At 45.2% G+C, this 22,255-nt stretch overlaps 5 protein-coding genes across 8 annotated transcripts; 1 reads left to right on the top strand and 4 right to left on the bottom strand.

Moving 5' to 3' along the window:
* Positions 1–546: 546 nt before the first annotated feature.
* LOC105418017 (uncharacterized) lies at positions 547–3,002 on the bottom strand. 2 transcript variants are annotated; one of them, XM_011615472.2, is made up of 7 exons: positions 2,686–3,002; positions 2,428–2,602; positions 2,155–2,225; positions 1,870–2,025; positions 1,696–1,793; positions 1,502–1,567; positions 547–1,244 (listed from the first exon to the last, which is right to left on the bottom strand). In XM_011615472.2, exons 1-7 carry the CDS (start codon positions 2,735–2,737, stop codon positions 1,101–1,103), a joined length of 762 nt encoding a protein of 253 aa, XP_011613774.2. In that variant the 5' UTR covers positions 2,738–3,002; the 3' UTR covers positions 547–1,100. The 2 variants fall into 2 exon arrangements, with proteins under 2 accessions (XP_011613774.2, XP_011613775.2); XM_011615473.2 differs by having other exon boundaries at positions 1,696–1,787.
* Positions 3,003–3,502: 500 nt separating this feature from the next.
* On the bottom strand, positions 3,503–5,571 carry cox6a1 (cytochrome c oxidase subunit 6A1). The gene is made up of 3 exons (XM_003974587.3): positions 5,413–5,571; positions 3,877–4,019; positions 3,503–3,804 (listed from the first exon to the last, which is right to left on the bottom strand). Exons 1-3 carry the CDS (start codon positions 5,513–5,515, stop codon positions 3,715–3,717), a joined length of 336 nt encoding a protein of 111 aa, XP_003974636.2. The 5' UTR covers positions 5,516–5,571; the 3' UTR covers positions 3,503–3,714.
* A 1,168-nt stretch (positions 5,572–6,739) lies between these two features.
* On the top strand, positions 6,740–7,739 carry pla2g1b (phospholipase A2, group IB (pancreas)). The gene is made up of 4 exons (XM_003974586.3): positions 6,740–6,892; positions 7,012–7,168; positions 7,239–7,366; positions 7,532–7,739. Exons 1-4 carry the CDS (start codon positions 6,856–6,858, stop codon positions 7,654–7,656), a joined length of 447 nt encoding a protein of 148 aa, XP_003974635.1. The 5' UTR covers positions 6,740–6,855; the 3' UTR covers positions 7,657–7,739.
* Positions 7,740–8,129: 390 nt separating this feature from the next.
* On the bottom strand, positions 8,130–10,437 carry prkab1b (protein kinase, AMP-activated, beta 1 non-catalytic subunit, b). The gene is made up of 8 exons (XM_003974584.3): positions 10,211–10,437; positions 9,982–10,129; positions 9,565–9,737; positions 9,404–9,497; positions 9,220–9,334; positions 8,705–8,838; positions 8,561–8,629; positions 8,130–8,331 (listed from the first exon to the last, which is right to left on the bottom strand). Exons 2-8 carry the CDS (start codon positions 10,111–10,113, stop codon positions 8,254–8,256), a joined length of 795 nt encoding a protein of 264 aa, XP_003974633.1. The 5' UTR covers positions 10,114–10,129; positions 10,211–10,437; the 3' UTR covers positions 8,130–8,253.
* A 423-nt stretch (positions 10,438–10,860) lies between these two features.
* Positions 10,861–21,284, bottom strand: msi1b (musashi RNA binding protein 1b). Of its 3 annotated transcripts, none has more exons than XM_029829684.1 (15): positions 21,032–21,282; positions 20,825–20,865; positions 20,551–20,632; positions 20,154–20,238; positions 17,410–17,451; positions 17,065–17,157; positions 14,911–14,959; positions 14,476–14,558; positions 14,073–14,181; positions 13,572–13,652; positions 12,920–12,976; positions 12,615–12,674; positions 12,361–12,515; positions 12,224–12,269; positions 10,861–12,153 (listed from the first exon to the last, which is right to left on the bottom strand). In XM_029829684.1, the coding sequence occupies exons 1-14, from the start codon at positions 21,088–21,090 to the stop codon at positions 12,228–12,230; spliced, it is 1,038 nt and encodes a 345-aa protein (XP_029685544.1). In that variant the 5' UTR covers positions 21,091–21,282; the 3' UTR covers positions 10,861–12,153; positions 12,224–12,227. The 3 variants fall into 3 exon arrangements, with proteins under 3 accessions (XP_029685544.1, XP_029685543.1, XP_029685542.1); XM_029829683.1 differs by having other exon boundaries at positions 14,064–14,181; positions 21,032–21,273; XM_029829682.1 differs by having other exon boundaries at positions 12,361–12,674; positions 14,064–14,181; positions 21,032–21,284.
* Between the last annotated feature and the right edge of the window lie 971 nt (positions 21,285–22,255).

Genomic DNA, 22,255 nt, shown 5'->3' with positions numbered 1-22,255 from the left:
CTATCCGACCAGGTGTGAGGCTTCCCAGGGAAGAGAGTTCAGGTTCTGGTTCGGGTTCTGAATAGACGGTCAACGGCTGGAACCAGAATTGTGGTGCTAGCGCGTCACCAAGCTGCTGTCCGCCATCTTGACTTGAAACAGCTCCGCGAAAACGCCGCGGACGCGCGCATTTTCAAGACCGGAAACCAGCCGGCTTAATTTTTTTAAATTGTTATTACAAAACATGTAAAAACACATATGAACAAAGAAAACAAGAAACTCAAACGTAAATCTACTTAAGTTAGAGTTTCAATTAAGATCACACCTCCTTTGAACTTTTATCCAAACGAAGAGCGATTTTGGTGTCCAGAATAGGCAGCCAACAAATATAAAATGAAGAAAAACGTGAGTGAAATTAGATAAATAATAAATGTGTAAGGTCAAATATATATACACACAAATGAGTATATACAGCTGAAATAAAATGGGTTTGGGGCGGATTGAAATTTGTTTGCAGTTTATGTGCGTGGGGAATGTTCAATGCTTCAGACGTCTTTAAAACCAGAGTTCAGTGTCTGATCTGCTGTAAATTATTTATTGTCTTCAATGCTGATGATACATTACTCTACATTGCAAAACAGATCTTTTCCAGGCTAACAACACAACAAAAATAAATAAAATCAAATACATCCTTATACAAAATACAATTCTAGATTCAAAATACATGTATAAATAATTTAAATAAAATTATAAACAGTTCCCAATTGATTTGGTGATCACATTCTATAATTTATGACAAATATACTCAGAATTCTGCTGTGTCTGAAAGGCTAAAAACAACTGACAGGAAAAATGTTTGTTTTTTTATTTTTTAAAAAAGGAAATAAACTGATCATTTATGACACGGAATTTAAATTAATTTCCTAAACTTCAGGAATAAAAACACATGACCTTTTTTCACCTAGCTGAACAAACACTCTGCATCTCCATCGAATATACTCAGCAGGGTTGAAATTACCTTCAGGGACTAAATATGTTTCAAGGCAACAAATTAATCCATGTTGTGTTTATTACTAAAGGTGTACCTTAAATATGATATAGGATTAAATAAAAGTAAAGAGTCACATCAGTTGCTTGTCAAGCAGTAGGATTTCTTTCTCCAACTTCTTCATTTTCAGAGCTCTGAAGGCCATTTCCTGGTCGCGGTTCTCCATCTCCTTCTTCAGGTAGCTGCAGTAAAGAGCTCTGATGTCATCCGACTGTGTCTGCAGACCAAATTTGACATTTTACAATTACTTTTTACTTTCTTACAATTACACATTAATTATTAAAATACCCTAATTATTACACAAACTTAAATTACAAATGTTTGAAAGCTATAAAAAAAAACAAATCTTTGTGGTCAGTCTGATGTGGTGGATCTTTTGGTTGTGTCTTTGTAATTTAATGTAAATTTATTTTATTATGAGGGCAACACTTGGGTTTGGTAATCAAAGAGCCCCGCCTCACAGGTGAAGCTCACCTCCAAATTTCGAGTAGCAAAAGGGAAAGAGTGCGCCCTCTCCTGGAAGCTTCCGCCGTGCAGCTCCTTTAAAAAAGAATCATGTCGCCATCAGTACAGACACATGACCTCAGGACACTGGACCAGTGGCAGTTGTCACTGCATTTCCCATTTTTGATATGTGATGATTAATGTTGCATTTGCAACGGTCTCACCCCCTCTAAATGAGCATCGCTGATGTCGGTATCATCACCACTCAGGCTCTCTGGTTCTGTTTTGGTGACGGGCAGGAGGAGGACAGGGTGACCTGAAACTTCATGGTCCAGATGGGTTACAAAAGCAGGAAGGAATCAAGACAGTATTCAGAATCAAGGTTTGAGATCACATACCGCTGATGAAAGAACTCTCAGATCCACTCAGTGGCTCAATGCAGGCCCCCCCAGACAGGACCTCCACCCTGAGCCGGCCCTCCTCCTCTGCAGAGACCTGTGATGGTGTGGCAGACCCCCCATGGTTCCTCAGCAACTCGGCCCGTCTTCTTTTAGCTACATATGAAGATATTTGACAAGTACACCAACATGTTTAATCAGCGCATCGTATACATATGTACAGTATTTTTCTTTTTTAAAAAACCTGTTCAATGTGCAAAAGGTGAACCAGCAGGGAGTTTTTACCTGTTTGTACGATGTTTTTATGCTTGACTTTTACTTGCTGCCAGGTCCTCTTATAACCACTGTCAGAAACACTAACAACAGAAAAACATATTTCATGTTTGAGAAAATCAAGGTGCTACACCCTGGCCCATCAAAACAGGAGCCATGCTGGCTTATTTTCACAACTAATAAAGGAAAATCATCATTTTACTTTGACAGTAAAGCTAAATTGATCTTCGTTGTGTCCAGCAGAACACTTTTTAGCTGTGATCTTTGCACTTTTTTCATTCTTACGCGTTGATTTTGTCGGCGATCCTTTGCCAAGCCTCCTCCCTCAGTTTGGACGCGCTCGTTGTGTTTGATTTGGCCGTTAAAATGACTCTCTCTTCTTCGTACAACTTCAGAATTAGTTCTTGTTCTTTGGGGCTAAAAAAATGTGCCCTCTCATTCTTTCTTATGATGTGAAAATCTGGGGGAAATGAAAGGTGTCATCATTAAATTAAAGGTGCGATAAAGTCACGTTTTCTTACGGTTGGAAGTGAAATGATTTACCGCTGTCTGCGTTCATCCGGATCGATGTTTCAGGGTTCGATTGCTCTCCCATAGACGTTTGACGCGGGCGCGCGCAGTTATCCGAGATGTTTCAAAGCCAGATTTACTAATCAAATCGAAACCTTCAACCACAAGATGAAAAATTCCCGGATGTGAGAATCGCGCGACTGTTGGGTTCACGCCGTCCACCTGTCCACGTGACGCCACGGCGCGAAAAAGTAAATTGGCGTTTTAAAGCGAGACATTCACGAGCTTTGTTAACCCTGGATTTTCTAATTCAGCTTAATGCGCGCTCACGTGACGGAGGTGGAGCTCTGCCAGTCACGTGACAGGACTGGAAGGTCACGTTTGTAAACATCGCTGGAAAAGAAACTATTTCAGGGACATTTGATCAATTAAACAACGCGAACGCTTGTACATTCACCTCCGAGTTCTTCGGGGTTTTTAAGGTCACGTTTATGTTCTTGACACTTAAAAAATAGTGTCAAAAAATAAGACTAGTCAACACTGTTGATAGCGTGAATATTAATAATAAATGCCACAATACTGCCCAACATTTACCACTAAGACACACTGAACAACCAAATTTAATATAAAGCCACTAATTCTGTTATAAAATGTAATAATTTTTATCTCGTGAACATAAAGGTTCTCATCCATTCAGGTAACACTCCGGCCTGTGAAAGAACCTGGAAGCCGTTTACCCATCGGATGAGAAATTCAGCAGTTTTTTGTCCTAAATGAATAAAAGATAAAATAAAATTCAGCATTGCTTGTAGCATTTAGAAATAAAACCACAGAATAACTTAAACATGACTTGAGGTAATAATATTTTAGAAGTTTATTTATTCATTTCTAGAGGACATTTTGTTGAATGATGAGTGTGGGTTGGTTCTGGTGACCCCACGATGAGGTCACAGGTAAATACAGCATCAATACGGCAGAGTAAACTGTGAAAATGAATTTGTGGTCCAGTAACAAACGCTGAGGGAAACCTGGTCCCGTTCAGTGGTCTGGAGAAGAAGTGCTTCACTCATCGTGACCCTCGTAGCCATCGGGAAGAGCATTCACATGAGAGTTGTGGAAAAGGGATTTGTTGCCATCTCCCCACGGGAAACGCTGCAGAAATCAAAACGCTAATGAGTAACGCCACTTCTGGCTCACATTGGATTTCAATGGCATTGATCAGACCTTGCTGCGAATGCGAAGGTGAGAGTAGGGGACAAACTCTGGCTGCTCGTGACTGTGGCTCTGCTCCTTCAGGAACATGTTCAGCATGCACACACCCACACCTGGAAGGGCGACCACGAAGCTCAGGATCTTCCATGTCTTTGCTGCAGGGAAAGAACCAAGTGGAAAAGAAAAATCACATTCAAAGTGCAAAATATACAGATGCTTGAATAATCTTATAAAAAAATAGTCCCAAACTGACCCAAAATGTGGCAGATTTGAGTTCCAACAAGAATTAGCAAGAGATGACACTAAAAAAGTCACTCAATTTGGTTTTACTTTCACACGGCAGAAAAGTTTGGTCTGTCTTCCATTTACTTATCTGGATACAGATAAGCCCTGGCTGACTATGTCAATTAAAACAGTTTTGAGCAATAATGCCTCTGACCAGGAAGATAAAGGGGTGCAAGAAAAGGGGAAAGACCTGCTCACGGGTTGACCAGGATCCTTTCATCATCTACATCTAACTGGTCCTCTAACAATGTTAATAATTGCCAGCACCTCAGTGGGTGACAACAAGACCAGTTATACCACTGCTAGTGTGCTTTTCACATGAAACAAATAAGCAAAACTCAAAAAGATGGAGAGTAAAAAAAAAAACTGCTAGGGACATAGTCCATTTGCCTTCACATTGTGGGCGAACTGCTCCTGGGTTCACTTGCTTCATATTTGAGATTAGGCTGAAAACATTCCTCCGGAATAAAACTCTTTTACTAAAGTTACTTCAGCTACACTGAAAAGATTAAACAGAACTAACGGCTTTCTATTTGGGTTGACAGTAACTGAGACTCAACAAAAATAGCTTTGAATACTATAAGAACTACACGAAACTACCACCGGATTGACTTCCTACCAATTCACCTTCAGGATATCACCAGTGCTCTCCCATCATAACAGGGCAGCTACTAAACAACCCGGGGGGGTCTAGTTAGTTGGGAATTAGATTCACTCAATCCCGAAAGGTTTTATTATTGATTGAATCTGCTAGCTCACTGCTAAAGCTCTACAGACTCAAGTTTAACAGCGTTTACTTACGTATGAAAACGCCAAAGTGTGAAACATTTGCGAGTGATGTGTCGTTTATTTTGCTCGACCAGATATTTTAGTGTGGCTACAAGTCTTTTATTTCCCCAAATATCTTCTGTGTCGTACCAGGAAAGAAAGCAGCTAACGCAGTGGGGCAGCTTCCTATGTCCTCCTAGACGTAGATCATATTTATTTGCTAGCGAGACGCAGTTAATTTCTCAAGTCACAGAAATATAAAGTGGAAATGCTCTTCCTCGCTGTTAAATCGAAACCCAGGTAGCTCAAAGGTCTAGATTTACAATGTCAAGAACGTCGACCTGGTGTCCGCTAATAGATGCTAAGCTAACCAGTGTTGCTAAAGCAGCTAAAGATAGCGCAGCAAGGTCACAGAAGGAATAAATCAGGCATTTTTGGCATTGAAAAAATCGAAATTAAAACGAGCAGCGGGTGCGAACGACACGCTACGGGTACCTGAATGTTCGCCATGTTCGGCAGCGACAGCAGAAAACTGTCGCCGGCTTTGAGTCAAAGCAGACCGAAGCAAGACCCGAGAAAGTTGTCCGAGAGCCGCCATCTTCCGTTCTGTGGAGAAACCGGAACCGGAAATGAGTGTAGTAATGTCACGTGGAGGCGAAGCTGCTCTACTGGGGAAAATCTGAACTGCACGTTGACTCTGGGAAGGGAAAAGGCAAATTTAATTTAATCTGTAAGGAGCGGATTTAACTACAGGAAACATCTATTATACTTTGTTTAAAGATTATGAGTCTATCCCAGCTGCCTTCGGGCGAGATCACAGAGCAACACAAACCATTTACACTCACATTTACACCCAAGGTCAACCTAGAGTCACCCGTCCATCCCAAACCCTCTCTGGGTCCAAAAGACTGACGACATGCAAATTTCACACAGAAAAGACCTAGGACCCGAGGACCTTCTTGCTTTGAGGCAAAAAAGGTAATGGAAAGAAAATGTGAAATGTTTATCTTTCGTCATACAAACAGTGTGTTATTATACACCGAATATCAGATATCAGTGAAACAAAAGTCAAAAATTGATAACAAAATAACAATTACATAATTGTCTTCTACATTCATATGGTTATTTAATAAAAGTAGTCCAGCTAAAGAACAATATTTCCTTCCACAGTGGAGAAAAATATCAACTGCACCACTGAGTTAATATAAAAATGCTGAGATTGCAGTTGAAGTATAACTTTTTTTAAAACTTGTTTCAGCTAAACAGCAGAAGGTGTGTGTGGAAACAAGTGAAAAGTGTTTATATAGCTGAGTGGTTTTAACGTCTGTTTAAAGAGGGACAAACCAATAAGAGGGAGCACAGTGTGTATGAGGAGCAAAGTGATGCTTGAGGGAAAAGGCACAGTTGCTGGGGCTTTGGTATCATGTCAGCCTCTTATCTGACACTGGTGGAAAATCTAAGGTGGAAACTTTCTGCTGACAGAATAAAAACACAGCACTGTTTATATTACATATCTACCCCTTATTTGGGGGAGAGGGTGTTGGAAAAGTACTTTGAATTCTAGTCAGAATTCTAAACTAATTTGGAAAATGAACACCAAAGTTGTCCAATTAACATCGCTGAGGCGACTGAGGTAACAGGATTAAAAATAAAATCTGAATTTTTGAGTAACTATTTGAATTCTTAGAAAAATGTTAAAATGCTGGACTTAGGTCACAATTTGACTGTATTTTTTATAACTGCTGTTTGTGATGAGTCATCTCACAGCTGCAAGCAAATGGAATGATCAACTATTTATATGCACTATTTGTACACGCTGGAGGTCAAGATTAAGTTCCTTCCTCCTCCTTGTGGCCTATAAGAGCAGAAGCTCCACATTCTGGTCCATCCTGCAGTCCAAAAGTCACAGCAGCTCTGAGTCTGGACTTTCCCATAGTCATGAAGGTAACAGGTGCTCTGCCGCTGCTGCTTGCTGGTATGTATATTTGTGTGTGTGTGTGTGTGTGTGTGTGTGTGTATGATGACCAAACGCATGTGATGATGGTGTGTGTATGTGTTGATTGTGTGTTCCTCTCATGTACAACACATTTGTAGTCTCTGTGGTCAGTGGGACTTTGCCGTACAAAGCCCTGTGGCAGTTTGGGCAGATGATCGAGTGTGTCCAGCCCGACGTCAGCGCTTTGTGGTACAACGAGTACGGCTGCTGGTGCGGGTTCGGGGGTTCGGGGACTCCCGTTGACGAAGTGGACAGGTGTGGCCATGTTTGTGAGGGGCGGTGAGGGTCTCCAAAAGGAAAACCTTCTCAGGATGTTGTCCTGCAGGTGCTGTAAAGTTCATGACAAGTGTTACGAGGCGAGCAGGAAGCTGCCCGGATGCACAGCTGTCGGTGACCTCCCCTACATCATCGACTATGAGTTCACCTGTTCAAACCAACAGGTGACCTGCTCAGGTGAGGCATCGCTCTGCAGGGTCAGTGTGGAATTCACAGCTGGAGAAGTGTCATTACAGTTCTAATGATACCACGAGTTGGTAGAAATACGCATCACAAAATCCTGAACCCTCATGAATGAGCACAACGCCGCCACTTTGTTCTGACTCGCCCGTGTCGTCGCAGCGACCAACGAGAAGTGTCAAGCCGCCGTCTGCGAGTGCGACCGAGTGGCGTCGCACTGCTTCGCTCAGCACACCTACAACCCCGAGAACAAGAACCTGGATCCCAAAGTCCACTGTGTGAATTGAACACAGAACCTGTCCACCGAAACAAGAGTGAAAACCCTTTTTATTGGATTAAATCTGTCCAATAAAGTTGATTTTTGAAGGATTCGATGTTGTTTGTGTTTGATCTGCAGATTCCCTAAACTGGTCAAACGGGTTCTAACTGGTTCAGTGCATAAACTAAAAATGATGTGATAAATGTGACTTCAGTCAGACAGTTCAAGTCAGGTGACAAATATAGGACAACCGTGAGGCAATGGAAGATGTGAAGACAAAACCTCAACTTCCTGTTCCACTTCATGAGCTTTCATCATTTAAAATCATAAATGTATATACACATCATTTTAAAATTATATTTATGTATATGTGTATATATATATTGTGAGACAGAATACGTCACAATGTCATTAAAGTTGCAAGAAACAACAAAATACTTCATTGGGTTCTAATAATATAATCAAATAAATGATCATTGGGAATTAAACACTGACAACATGTTCATTTACTGGTGAACTCTTTAATTTAAGATCACCATATTTTCAACTATATCAAATTAGGAAAAAGATTTCTTTGGTCCCATTTCAAGTTGCAGCAGAACTAATATAAATTAACATAATGTTGTTATATCGGCTTGTAGAGGAGCGTCGTCACATATTTCTTTTTATATCTGTGAGATGCGCTGAGAACCATCACTCCATCCTGAAAACAAAAGAAACAGCATTCTCATAGAAATAACTTTTAATTGGGTGTATTTTAATCCTAATGTATTTTAATCCTAAATATATTCTGATTACTGGACTAAAATATTTCTGAATAACAAAATTTGATGTGATTACTAAACTCAAGAGAAAATATAAAGATTAATAAATGACATAAAACAGGATGTTGATGACTGATTTTCAAAATAAAAGCAGGCCTTGTTTCTCACCTTGATGGAGAGGGCGTACAGGTGATTGAGCATCACGTGGTTCGGTTCTGGGAGCAGCGTTGGGTCACACTGATGACAAACCACACAGAGGGTCGTTTAGTTTGTGTACTGAGCAGCCGATCAGGGTTTTTACAGACGACTCACAGAGATGCCCGTGTCCTTGTTGAGCAGCACCTGCAGCAGGTGTGGAGGTAAGACAGGAGGATGCTTCAGCTTGTCTTCAGGTCTGATCAGGTAGGCGTCCTGCTGGTACGGACCAGGAGGTGAGCTCGACAAATCTGCCCAGAAATATTTAAAAGACAGCGTTGTTTTCCCAGAAAACAGACCAATTGAATTTAACGTGGTGGTTGACGCAGGTTAGCACCCACAAGGCTTAATTTAAACCAGGAGGCTTTACATCAGGGGCGGGGAACCTTTTACATAATAAAGTTTTAAACCTGGGGGGCAAATTCTATTTACGCTCCGCAAATAAGAGCAAGTTTTTGTGATCGGGCGTTCATTTGCATTATACGTTTATCTGTTTGGTAATGCCTGAGTTACCTTGAGGGTCCGATGTTGGTTCCCCACCACTGGCTTATATACTCCGTGATTAGCAATGGGATGCTAACGCAATTAGCATTATTACCGTAATTTTCGTATGGTTTTAAACTCGATACAACCTGCGAAATCGGCGGAATCCTCCGAGTCGATCCTGAGCGCATCAAACACCTCGAAGTCTGTCCTCTTCACCTGGATGGTGTTGTTAACCACCCCGGTCTTGGACGTTGTGACGGCCTGGCAGACCAGAACATTATCAGCGGTGCTGGTGTTTTTTTAAACGAGGCATTGCGAGATTCCGCTCACCCCGTTGGGATCCAGCATCCAGTGACCGTCCACGGAGAACTTGTACTGGTGGTCGCCCTCGGGCAGATCCACGATGGCCACAAAGTTGTTCTGACTGCAGTTCCAGAGGAGAGCGTGAGTGACTCGCCGCACATTCAAAGGGCATCTAGGAGTTCACACACCTTCGGTTTAAGGGGATTTTGGTGGCCCAGTTGTTGAAGGAGCCTGAGACAAAGACTTCCTTGGCGGGACCGGACCAACGGAACACTGTGGGTCTGGCCTGTGAGTTCGGACTTTTGCTTTCGCTCTCCAGATCCTGTTGCCAGGCCAGGAACTCCTGGATCTCCTGCGGCGCCTGGTGACAGAGCGGCTGACAGTGTCATGGTGCGACTGGTGGTCGGAGTCATTTCAGAATAAAAGTTTGGTTTTGGTTTCTCCATATTAAACATCACGAAAAGAACTGATTTATCTGACTAGTTTCAGTGGTCGGATATAAAATAGAACAGTCAAGGATGAAGGTTAGCATGCTAATTTTCTGCTCTACTACTTTAAAAAGAAGAAAAAAAAAACAAAAAGTGAACTTTAAGTGAATATCGGACCTTTGTATCCGGATCTCCATCCTCGGTGGTGTCCAGCAGAATCTTGGCTCGAGCCTCCTTCCCGCCCGGCTGTCCGTCCCGGTACCGGTCCGCCTGACCCCCGCTGGACCGGTCACTGCTGCTGTTGCCCATCTTGTGATGTCAAACCCTGGCGCACACACACGCACACACACACACACACACGGTCGGAACGTTTCTGTCGGGGTCAATTCAACACGAACCGACTCACCTCGGAGTTCTGTCCAGTTTAACCGCGCGGTTTGTGGCTATTTCCGTCTTTCCGACAAATCGCTAAGTTCTTCTAGCGGGCAGAAATCACGGACACGCTCCGTGGATAAACTCACGCACGGACAACAAACACTTCCAAAACTAGCCGTTCTTCTGACGAGCTGCGCGGCAGGTTCTCGCCATTGGACGCGTGCACGCGCGTGCGGTGGGGGAAAAAACTCACTTCTTCCGCCTTTTGCCCGTCCGGAATCATGAACAGCGCCCCCTGCTGGAGAGTTGGTTTACCTCAACTCACTCTTTTATTATTCCACTGTGTGACGCTTCCACCCTCTCAGCGCAAGTGGGTTTTTCCACAGGTTCTTTGAGACGTTCCCAAGGTTCTCCCGTTTCATGTTTAGAACCTGAAGCCGTGGTGATGAAAAACGAAAACAAAACTGCAGACTGAAAACTCTTTCTCAATGTCATATGCAGTGTAAAATGCTTTTATCAATCAATAAAATGTTAAATAACCCAAATGTAAATCCTGATATTTTAGGTAGCTCTTATTATGTCATCGATCCTTTTCCCGATCTCCATGATTTAACTACCTGGTGCAGATTCTTTGTGAGTTTGTTCAAATGCGGTTATAAAGTTGAACAGGGACAAGTGAGTGGAATGTTTTAAAATAATTTATTAGGAATTTTAAAAAGTTTGTTGTTTTTTTCCACCAAAAGGAACAGAGAAATGAAAATTGGAAATTGTTACAGTGTTGACAGTGTGAGCGTGAATCACTTAAAGACCCTCTTTGTTCGATCAGTGCAACATCCCAGTAGCTCACAAATTAAGCTTTTTGGGTCTAAAAGACTTTAGAACAGTCAGCAGAAACAGAATGATGGACCAAATATGTAAACTCCAGTTAAAAGGACAGTTCAAATCTTTGTCTTATTTGTTTTCTCCACTTTAAAAAAAGATCCAACCATCCTGTCATAATACAAAAATAAAATTGGAAATCTGAGTTTTGTTCTGTGGTCCAACATTAGGATTCTCATAAAACACTCAGAACTTTGAGATTAAAGTCAGAAAAGTTCAGACTTCTGACTTTAATGTTAATAAAAATACACTGATTAAACCGTCACATTCACATCTGACCCCTCCCCCCATAAGCGCGCCCGGGAGCACTACGTAAAAAAACAAGATGTGAACAACCTACAGTGTTCTGCAGAATTCCTTCATTTTCCCTCAAAAAGATCACAGTTAAAAACACAAAGTGAGAAAACGTTCACTCAGAGACGTCCTAAAGCGCGTTCCAGAGGATGAAACAAACGCACCCAAACGTTCTCCACCTCAGCGAAGGGTCAGTAAAACCATCCTCAGTTCTCCTCCGGGACACAAAGTGCCGCTTTAAAAGGTATTTACAATATTTTACAGAATTATACAGTTCATGTTGACCTACGATGTCAGTGTAGCTAACGACTGTCGTTAAACGTTTTTAGTTAAAAACCTACGGACGCGAGTCGAAGAATCGCAGGATTAAAAAGCAGTTTCGACTACACACAACTGTACATTCTCCAATGAGGATCACAAGTCGTGACCGCCAACATGCTTCAGCAGGAAATGTTACTTCATGTCCGCTCAGATCAAAGCTCAAGACATCAAAGATGACGAAGAATCAAAAAAACAAGCAAATGGAAAACATGGCAAAAGAAGGGGTCGAAAGATCAAAGGGCAATTCTGAAACAATTTCTCCTTTCTGAAGATTTAAGTCAAGATACGAAGACAGGACATAAAAAATGAAGCAAACGGAAGATTAAAAACAGCATCTGTACGTTTCAGCATCACATCAGGCTCCTGTTGATGTTTCTGGGATGAGGAGGGTCGGGGTGGGGGTGTGTGGCAGGGTCAGCCGGGTCAGATCAGCTGTGAAGCAGCAGCACATCCCTCCAGCCCTCAGTCTGCAGCTGCGCACTGACGGGAGAAGATCGTCCGTCACCTGTGAGATCATCCGCCATGTGTGAAAGGGTGAAGGGCAACTTACGGTCTTAGTGGTAACCATTGGTGAAGGCTGTGGCGATCAACGGCCCCTACAACACAGGAGAAAACACGCCGGCGTTCAGGGCTTTTGCTCTCTGATCATCGGATCCAAACCAGACCCAGAAGTTGAGGTGGCCTCACCCCTAAACTGTGGCTGAAGCCGGTGCTGGGGGCGGGGCTGGCAGCACTCAGGTAACTGCTCACAGCCGACTCCTGGCTGGCGGTTCCGTAAAGATCCGCCATCGGTCCGGGGCTGCTCGTGCCTAAAAACCCAGCTGAACGAGACGGGGTGGAGCCTGAAGGCATAATTACAGACACATCAGATACATACGTCTGCCTGTGTGTGTGTGTGTGTGTGTGTGTGTGTGTGTGATGAAGAAAATAAGCTCTCTCACCTCTGACCACAGCCGCCGCCGCCGCCGCCGCCATTGGTCCATAAGCTGTGAGAGGAATAGCTGACAAGACAGAACAGAACAGGATTTAAAACATCAGAAGCAAATGTCCGTTAACTCATGACACGGGCAGACAGCAGGAGGAAGACTACGGCGGGAACCTTCACCGTGTCCGACATCCTGCCGCCAGATGGGGAGGAGACAAATACAAACAGGTAGCCAGCGATGAGGCGAGGATGCTAACGATGCTAACGTGTATTAGACTGACAAGAAGCTGCCTGTAATGTCCAGAGGAGGGACGGACTGACCTGTGAGCTCAGGGGGGTGGGGTGAAGTCAGGAGGGGGGTCCGCTCTAAGTGGAACTCTAAAATAGAAACATCAGAGTGCTGTTGAGACACACACACCCAAACACACACCCACACGTGGGAACACCTGAGAGGTGAGGGCAGCAGGGATGATGTCACTGGGTTCATGGTGTTAAATCAGTTAGAACAATAAAGTTTTCTTTCCAAATCAACCTATTTATCACTCATCCTGACAACAACAAAACATCCAAATCTAACAGCTCGTGTAAAAAGAGCAAAAAAACAAGTGTTTTTACTCATGAATAACACAGAAAGTCAATTATTACAGAACATCCACGATAACAACAAGAACCAGAACCAGAACCTACAACCATGTGAAGGGACATCTGAGAACAACCTTCAGACACTTTAAAATTAATCAACTTTTTAATTTTTTGCTGAATTTGATTCCGTCTCGTTCTGGTGAGGACATACACACGCAGATATTTACAATCAGCCATCACAGCGTCTGAGGTGTTACTATGGCAACACTATTGTGACCGCGCATCTTCGTAGAATACAGGTGGACATTTTATACTTTATTGACTTGCTCCATGATGGCTGATTGCTAGTTTCAAAAACAATTAAATTAGGAGGTGAGGAAACTGTTATTACCAGGAAATTGGTAGGTGTATCCAGGAGTGATTCCGGCGTAGGTCCGACTGGTGTAGGTGGCGGTCTGGAAGCCTGGGTACCCTGCAGAGGGGAGGGGTGACAACCATGACATGTTTTCATCTTCTCTCAAGCTTGATTATTGACTAGTTTATTTTTGAAGAGGGTCTTTCAGCGCGTCGCCTGATCGGCACTGCACTTCCCAGACCAGGCAGCAGAGGGCAGCATTAGCTGAGCAGGTTTCACAGGGTTAAAGGGCCTCTCTGCTCATTTTTTCGGGCAATTTTTCATGACATGAAAGCGTTGCCGAAGCAACATCCCTGATCAGGTCATAAGTTTTCAAAGATAGAGTCACAGCTCGGATATTTCCAGTTCGGCTGCCTTATATTTGAGTAACTGTAGCCATCAGCATGCAGTGTTTGGTGTAAACTGGCCAGCAGCTGCTCTAAATGTCGCCTGACAGCTAAAGCTTCCGGCCCTGATCAATAATCTTACCCAGCATACCGATGCCCAGCATGAAGGCGTCCATCCCATAGGGCATCACGCGAGAGCGCCCCCTGGCGGAGCCAGCGGGGGACATCACCTCCTTGGGCTGAGCCTTCTTACACTCCACCTGACAGCAAAAAAGTTGTTTAAACAGCTCGTCCAAACCATTCAACTTTAGAGTTCTGCTCAAACCATGTTATGTTTGGAGGTCTGAATTAAAATAAACAATTTAAAGAAACATAAAATAAATCTTGACCCTGTTTGAACTCATATTCTTAACAGCACAAATCTTGAGATATAGAGAAGGATTTTTTTTTGTGTTTTGGTGTTTTAAAATGTATTTCAGTGGAGCAAACTTCATTTTGAGGACTTTTGGGTGAAGGGTTGGTTCCACGTGGCGGCGTCAGCTCTCGCCACTCACCATTTTGTTGTTAATCTCGTGGAAGTGGATTTCACAGACTTTCTCCACCACGTCCTCGTTCTCAAAGGTGACGAAGCCGAATCCTGTCGAAGAAGAAACAGACAGCAAGGCCTCAGTGCACCGCTAATGTTCTCCAGTAATCAGTGCTGTAATAGCCGCTTGACACATTAAACCCCCCCCTCCTTCCACTTTGCACTCATCCTCCTCCTCTCCTGGCCAGAAGCCCCCTGGAGCAAAGCTGGTAGGCTGTCATAATCGATCTGTCCCAGGAAGGGGGGGGGAGGTGCTTAAGGAGGCTTTATCCTGATCCAGATTAGTGGCTAATTAGCCTAGCTGCACTGGTCTCCTCCAGGTCAGCCTACAGGAAGGAGGCCTACGGGGGGGCGATGGAGGAGGATTGATATGGTGCAGAGAGACGGGGTCAGAGGGTCTCACCTCGGTGTCTGTTGGTGGTCTTGTCGAACATTAGCATGGCATCGTCGACCTGCGAGAGGCAGAAGCAAACAAAAAAGCTGGTTTTTAAGTCTTTCCGCAGCCACGTGGCGAGTCAACTGACCTCAGGCCTTCTCAAGTTCTAACCGGGAGGCTCAGCAACAGATGGACGGAGGGGAGGGTGGGAGGAGGTCAGAGAGAAGAGGCCGAGAGGGCACGGGCAGGAAGCCGAGCAGGACGACTCTACGCAGAGCGAGATGCTCCAACTGTCCTTGAATTAATGAACCGATCGTGCAGATTATCACAGTAAACCTCCAAACTCTGAGCCTGGCTCATATTTCACACGTTTAAAATCTGGACTTTACATGATCTGCAGAAAAGTTTTGGATTTAGAATCCTTTTCCAGTCGTGTCAAATACCTGATACTTGACTCTAGTCTGACAAAAGGTCAGACTTTAAGGAATTCCGTTTAACAGGAATTCACTGAATTCTAACTTTAATCTCAGAAATCTGGACTTTTGAACGTTTGACAGCTCAGCCAAAAGTCTCATAACTTCAGGAGAGGCGAAATTCCTGCAACAAACTGATCCAATCGCACTTCACAACCGCACCATAATCCCCTGCCACACTTGCAAAGAGTGACGTTGCCATAGCGACAACACAGAAAGTTTTGCATGAAAGTGCCTGTGAATGGTGGGAGAGCGCCAGCGGGACAAAGAGGGAGAAAACAGGCAGAAAGGTGAATCCTGGAGGCAGGTGGAGGCCGGATGACAGCGGCAGGTGGAGCCGTGGTGAGGAGCCCGAGGAGGAGGAGGAGGAGGAGGTTGGGGTGGTGTTGGTGGTGGTGGGGGGGGGGGGGGGGGGGCGGCAGCAGATTGGGACAGAGTTGAGAGGGAGGAGAATGAGGAGACAAAAGGGGAACAAAGAAGCCCGAAGGCTTTGTTTGTTAGCACAGTTTCTCCTCCTCCTCTCCCTTTGACCTCCTCGCTCCCCACCGCCAGCCCTCTTTATGAAGCAAAGACACAGGTGTCTGTTACACACACACACACACACACACACACACACGCACACACACACACACACACGCACACACACACACACACACACACACAAATCCTGACATGTTTAGAACTGAAGTAAACACAATAAATGAAGCCTAGGAATTTATAATAGATTTGCTGGATTTGCTCGTGTGTGTGTGTGTGTGTGTGTGTGTGTGTGTGTGTGTATGTCCACAGAAAGGTCAGAGGTGACTGAGGGGTGTCATTGTGAGTTCTCAAACTTTGGCTTTGAATCTTAAAGGCACAGTTCAGCCAGCCCCCCCCCCCCGAAGCTTTGGTGGTTTTTGGCTGAACTGTCCCTTTAATCAAACAAACACGCCGAAAACACACAAACGAGCCATTTTCCCCGCGATATTCCCAACGATTTTCTCTGCTGTCCACTTTATTTTTACACCTCTCATCTTCTCCGTGATCCCCGGCTCGACCCTCCCGGCGCTCCTTTGTCCTCAGCAGGACGCCGCACAAAAGGTCCAGCGAGGCAGCGTAATCAGGAACTTCCATGGATGGCTGGAGCCCACATTTCACCGTCCATCCCTCGACATCTCGCTCGCAAAAATTCATCTGGCAGTCATGATTGAGTGGGGAGCTCGGGGAGGACGCGGAACCCCTTCGGACCCCCACACCCCCGACTAAATTCTCTTAAACGTGGAAAAATAAAGTGTGTGACTGAACTCCAGATCCAACACTCCCCACTTCATCGACACTCCTTCAGAACACCCCCCCCCCTACAACACACACTCACACACAATTACTTAGGGACAATAGGCAAGCTGTGTCACCACGGTAACGGGCTGTGGGGTAGTGGGCAGGAGCAGCTGTTACATCAGATTAATTCAGATTCTGATAATCCCTCCTCCTTCCTCACCATCCACACACACTGCACAACTTCTACCCCCCCCCCCCCCTCGCTGAAGTTCGCCTGCTGCTCGCCGAGCCTCTCACCCTCGTTAGTTTGCCCTTCCTGCCCCCTCCCCCCCCCTCCCCTCTCCAGCCCAGTAACCCCTTCGCTTCCAGCGGCTCGCCGGACCGGAAAAGTTCTCGCTCACTGGATTTGCGTTGAATCAGGCCGGAATGATCGATACGGAGGATCGCTCACCTTCCCGAACTGGTCGAAGTACTGCTTCACGTCCTCGATGGTGGTGTTCACCGAAAGACCCCCCACGAAGATCTTCTTGGTTCGAGTTACCAGCTGGAGGAGGAACGACAAAGTTGATTGAAACCAACGTAAAGTGAAAAAGATTTGCAACTGAGTACGTTAAAAAGTAATAACAGAAGCCGTGACTGTAATTACATGATAATAATGGACAAGTGGACTGGGTATACTGGGATATGGTTACATTCTGAAGGTCATAAGGTTCAACCAGAGTTGCAACAGTCAGGACAGAACATTTGGGATTGTACACACACACACACACTCACACACACACACACTAACTCTCACCTTGGGCTGAGCTCGGCGAGGAAAGGCGACTTTTGGGTCGATCTGCAGGAGAGACGAAACAGTCTGGTTAGCAGCGACACCAGTGATGACATCACAGACAGCGCACGGCTCTAGCTACGTCCTGAACACACTGCTGTCTGTCAGAGTGTGTGTGTGTGTGTGTTGACATGAGTGTGAGATGTAGTTTTATTACAACCATAGAGATGGGGCCCGCGTCTCCGCCTGTCGTGTCGTCTCGCCACGTTTATTTATTCATTTATTTGCATTTGTGACTCTGAGGAAACAAAATGGCTGCCATGGGAGCATCTTCCTCAAACAAAGCCCAAATATTCCGGTCACCAAGCACTCTTTAAATGACACCAGCAACAGGTGACCAACAGGAAGTACAAACAGAGTCAGAATATCAAAACATCCTTCTGCTTCTGCCCTCCAGCTAAAACTATACAAGCTCACCGTTCACGTGACGAACTTCAGAATCGATGTGTGTGCGTGTATGTGTGTGTGTGTGTGTGTGTGTGTAACATCACACCAATGGCACCATCACAAACATGCCTCAGCTGGGTGGCGAGAATGGGCGAGCGTACAGAGAGCAGGTGAGAGGAGCTGTCAATCAGAGGCAAAGCCCCGCCCACTCGTCAATGTGTGTGTTTATTGCAATTCGATTGTTTCACCGCGCCTGACAAACAGCAGGCAGAGAGCCACAACACGCCGTGGTGTTGCATTCACAGACAGCCTGTAACACTGGAAATCTCAGATATTAGTCTATGCTGGTCTATCGGAGCTACAAACGTCTAGACTACTCCACACTGTACTGCGGCTCCGCTAACAGACGGTCAGACAGTACAGCGCTAAGATTAGTCCGAGCTGAACTACGACGGTAAACCACATGCGTTTGCTGGAGAAGGCTAACGGCGGCTACGTGCGTCAACACGAACGCTCCTCCTCCTGATTGATGGAGAGTGAGTGAGAACACTACAGGCTACAACTGGAGGATCGGATGCAGTCTCTACTGTTTTAGTTGCTATGGCGACTATGCTACACTGATAATCACCTCTGGTCACCAAAACATCCCGAAGTCCAACACTCCTGTGTGCAAACAAACACACACACGCACACACAAACACACACAGAGACACACAGGTCATCAAAAGGCTCTGATGTCACACTTTTCTTGTTAGTTTATGAGAACTTCGTCGCCATCTTTTGATTTTCCTTTGATCCTTTAGTGTTCGTGACATCGCCGAGTCTGAAATGTAACTTTTAGCCTAAATTTCACAAAACAGCAGAGGTTTTATAATCGGAAACCCCGTCTGGGTTGGTCTTTTTTTTTTTTTTTAACTTTGCAGAAGCGGTCGCTAACAGAGGAGCTAACTTGTGTTTAATTCCCAGAAAGCTTTGGGGAATCAGGACAATCCCATTTCAGCAGCTCTCCGCTGTCACCGACTGAACAGGCAACAAACCCTGAGCTGCAACTTGTTGACTCCAATCCTATTAGTCAGGAAGGCCAGCCTAATCTCAGCGTCTTTACACCGCGATGACACGACTAACGAGAACAATAACGATGCAACTTTGTGAGCTAGCCTGGCAGGAGCGGGACGCTAACACGGGGAAGAGTGTTTTACCCCAGCTTTGTCAAGTTGCTCACAGCATGGAACATTCTTGCTGTTGCCAGTGGAGAACTTCTCTAACAGGATAACCTGTGTGTGTGTGTGTGTGTGTGTGTGTGTGTGTGTGTGGGGGGGGGGGTGTGCGCGAGCAACCAGCCAACATATGAAACACAAAAATAAGCCTCTTTCTAATATAATAAAGGATGTGAAACTTTGTCATAAGTTTTTTCTTTTCTTTTGTGACACAGCCATTCTTCAAGTGTGGCAGCGTCGCCACGGAGACGAGCCCCATGGCGAGCTGGTGCCACCCAACCATGATGGTTCTGCTTGTCATAGCTGTGGCGTTTCAAGGTGACATTGGAAGACATTCTGCAACACACGGCTGAAGAAATTCCCTTTCACTTTTCATCCCACAGTTTAAACCTGAAACTTTGGGCAACAACGTTAAACCCTTGAGCTTTAGAAACCGGCACAGTGAGCGCCGACGCTCGTGAAAGGTTTGGTAGAAGTTTTTACAGATTTGTCTGTAAGCGGTGCGTCTCGGGTCGGTCCAGGAGCAGCAGGACGCCAACAGAACCCAAATGATTTTCTCACACCACCCATCAAGCGGCCCCGAATCGTCTCCGCAGAGAACCGGCCCTTCGGTTCTACATGCAGCAGCTAACGCGGGACCACTCCCACCGAGGAGGGACAGGACTGGGTCTCTATGACGACCAGCGCAGGCCACATTGTTCCCACACCGGCCCACATTCATTACTGACAAAGACAGACACACACTCACACACACACACTCACACACACACACAGTCGTTAATAGATTTGAGGCGAGGATTCAGGTGAATGTGTTGACTGTTTTTCAGGCATCAACAGGAAGCTGCTGTCACACCTCGAAGGTTTCAGGTTCCATTCAGAAGGTTTTCACCCTTCGGGGGTATTAAAGTTTGGTACACCCCCGCCCCCCCCCCATCCCCCAGTGGACATTTTCTCTCCTATAAACTTCCCCTACGCTCACGGATCATGTGAAGTGCGTTCACGGCACAAAACATCAGCACAATAAAGTGTAGCAACGTTACACCTCTGTGGGGGATTATGGGAGAAATGGGCTGATCAAAGAGGATTAGCAGACAGAGAACTCACTGTTTTGGAGTCCAGCTCGTGTCTCGTTTGGGCCAAGACTTTATCCACTCCGGCCTGATCGACAAAGGTGACGAATCCGAACCCTCTGCAGACATCAGAGGGGGTGTTTTGGGGGGGAAGGGGGGTGGCCGTTAGTCCTAACGAACGTTAGCGATGGAAGACATTTAGGGCCACACTTGGGAAAAAGCTAATGGGGATTTTCATGGGAACCTTTAGAGCTTCAAACTTTGGTCATTGTTAAAACTTTGAACGTTGTCGGGTTGTTCCCCCTCAAAATCCCATTAATATTTTAAAAAAAAATCATTTCTGACACTTAACAAATGTTCCCGTGTGGCCCTGAGCATCCAAGCATGCACGAGGGGGAAATCACAGGGTCAGACGGGCTCCGCAGCCTCACCTGGAGCGCTTGGTAACTGGATCCCGCATCACCATGCACTCCTTCACCTCGCCGTACTTGCAGAAGTATTCCTTCAGACCCTCTGAGGCAGAAGAGCAACAGGTTCAAACTCCACCCCAGCATCAGTCCCCAGAACAACAGCGATTAAAGAAACTTTCTAAACAATCAGGAATTTTCACTTCACAGGGAACCAAAGAGAGCCATAAAGAGTTCCTGGTTCCACCTGATGCGGGGTCTGTTTGTGACACCTCGGGAGTGACACGCGGGGATTTACCTTGTGTTGTCTGCCAGCTGAGTCCACCTATGAACATTTTACTGCAGGGGAAAGCAGAGAGAATAAAACGGTCACATTCAGGAACTCTGACCCGAGCAGGGCTGAGGAATGAACAGTGGTTCCCGGAGCGAGCGCAGCGATGCGGGATAGCTGAGCGGAGGTGCGTGAATCTGCCTCAATTTGGAAATTAAAGTTTGCTGCAGTTACCAGGGGTCGTGGGGGGAGTCCACGGCGGACAGGCTGCTCTGGCTCCCTTCCGTTTCCATTCTGTGTCCTGGCGGCGTGAATGAGTGAGGTGCGTATCCGAGTGGAGCGGAGCGGAGTGCGGGAGGACCGACGCAGAATGAGCGGAGCTTGGCGGGTTAGGTCCGGGGTGACACAGAGGGGAGCGGGCCAGATTCAGCCGGGGGACAGACTCCTCCTCCTCCTCCTCCTCAGTCCCCGGTCCTTCATCCCACCGGCACGCGGCGTGGGGCCAAGCTGCAGGTACAACGACGCGCCGCTTCCGCTCTGGCGTTTCAACATAAGAGCACCACGGCGCGTTTTAACCGAGTAGAAAAACTATCTTAAAGTTCGGATAACAGAACGGCACCGACAGCATAAAAAGGGGTTAAGTGATTTATTTACTGAGGTCAAGTCAGAAATGAAGTCTCAGTTCATATCAGTTCATATAACAGCTTCCTTATTTGAATAATAACGAGTAACTATAGATTATTATTTAAGCAAAAACATAATATTGCAAGACAGCAAAGTCTGTTAAGAAGGACTTGAATCGACGATGTCTCATTAGTTGTTTCACCTCATCTGAAAGGTATCTTTCGAAATTACACTTGTCAGTGTTTGTTTATTTTTACACATTCTTGTATTTGCTGTGTAATTCCTAATGCAACAACATCGCTGTCATTTATTTATGGTTGCAGAAATAAATTGGATGAACATTTAATAGGTAATCAGAGTCCTTATTGTATATTTAAATAAGCAAATCCTTCAAACGCGTCTTTATTTTGAAGGGTTATAACCCCACTTCCTGTTTATCTTTATTTTATGAACAATTTATTGCAATTTACACAGTATTTGGGAGACAAACTTTACATCAACAAGTTCCCGGCGATGATCTGCTGAGCCATAAATTAATACTTGGAGTCAGAGCAGCAGCACAGGAAGCAGTTTATTAAAGAAAGCCTGTTTGAAAAGTTAGCTTGGTTAAATAAATGAAGCATGTTTAAAAATGTGTAAAGCGCCTAATAAGTAAACAGAACTTGTTGTTTTGAAGACCAAGCACTTGACCAGAGCATAAAGAGTAGTGGAAAGATTTAATTATTAATAATTGGTTTGTCTCCTGGACTCCATCCTGGATTAAGCCTCATGGAAGGTCCCTGGAGGCCTCCAAAGATGGTATTTATTTCCACACCAAGGATCCAGACGACACTG

The sequence above is a fragment of the Takifugu rubripes genome, chromosome 21, assembly GCF_901000725.2.
Source record: "Takifugu rubripes chromosome 21, fTakRub1.2, whole genome shotgun sequence".
NCBI lineage: Eukaryota > Metazoa > Chordata > Actinopteri > Tetraodontiformes > Tetraodontidae > Takifugu > Takifugu rubripes.
This window is presented reverse-complemented; position numbering and strand designations above follow the sequence as displayed.

Coding starts and splice junctions, on each gene's coding strand:
- LOC105418017 (XM_011615472.2), bottom strand. CDS start 2,737: ATGGGAGAGCAATCGAACCCTGAAACATCGATCCGGATGAACGCAGAC. Junction 2,226..2,427: donor ATCGCCGACAAAATCAACGC/GTAAGAATGAAA, acceptor TTCTGTTGTTAG/TGTTTCTGACAGTGGTTATA. Junction 1,245..1,501: donor TTGCTACTCGAAATTTGGAG/GTGAGCTTCACC, acceptor TTTGGTCTGCAG/ACACAGTCGGATGACATCAG.
- cox6a1 (XM_003974587.3), bottom strand. CDS start 5,515: ATGGCGGCTCTCGGACAACTTTCTCGGGTCTTGCTTCGGTCTGCTTTG. Junction 4,020..5,412: donor CGAACATGGCGAACATTCAG/GTACCCGTAGCG, acceptor CTTTCCCTGCAG/CAAAGACATGGAAGATCCTG. Junction 3,805..3,876: donor ACCTTCGCATTCGCAGCAAG/GTCTGATCAATG, acceptor TGATTTCTGCAG/CGTTTCCCGTGGGGAGATGG.
- pla2g1b (XM_003974586.3), top strand. CDS start 6,856: ATGAAGGTAACAGGTGCTCTGCCGCTGCTGCTTGCTG. Junction 6,893..7,011: donor TCTGCCGCTGCTGCTTGCTG/GTATGTATATTT, acceptor ACACATTTGTAG/TCTCTGTGGTCAGTGGGACT. Junction 7,169..7,238: donor CCCGTTGACGAAGTGGACAG/GTGTGGCCATGT, acceptor GTTGTCCTGCAG/GTGCTGTAAAGTTCATGACA.
- prkab1b (XM_003974584.3), bottom strand. CDS start 10,113: ATGGGCAACAGCAGCAGTGACCGGTCCAGCGGGGGTCAGGCGGACCGG. Junction 9,738..9,981: donor ATGGAGATCCGGATACAAAG/GTCCGATATTCA, acceptor CTCTGTCACCAG/GCGCCGCAGGAGATCCAGGA. Junction 8,630..8,704: donor ACAAGGACACGGGCATCTCT/GTGAGTCGTCTG, acceptor GTTTGTCATCAG/TGTGACCCAACGCTGCTCCC.
- msi1b (XM_029829682.1), bottom strand. CDS start 21,090: ATGGAAACGGAAGGGAGCCAGAGCAGCCTGTCCGCCGTGGACTCCCCC. Junction 20,239..20,550: donor CCAGTTACCAAGCGCTCCAG/GTGAGGCTGCGG, acceptor TGATGTCTGCAG/AGGGTTCGGATTCGTCACCT. Junction 17,452..20,153: donor ACGAGCTGGACTCCAAAACA/GTGAGTTCTCTG, acceptor TCTCTCCTGCAG/ATCGACCCAAAAGTCGCCTT.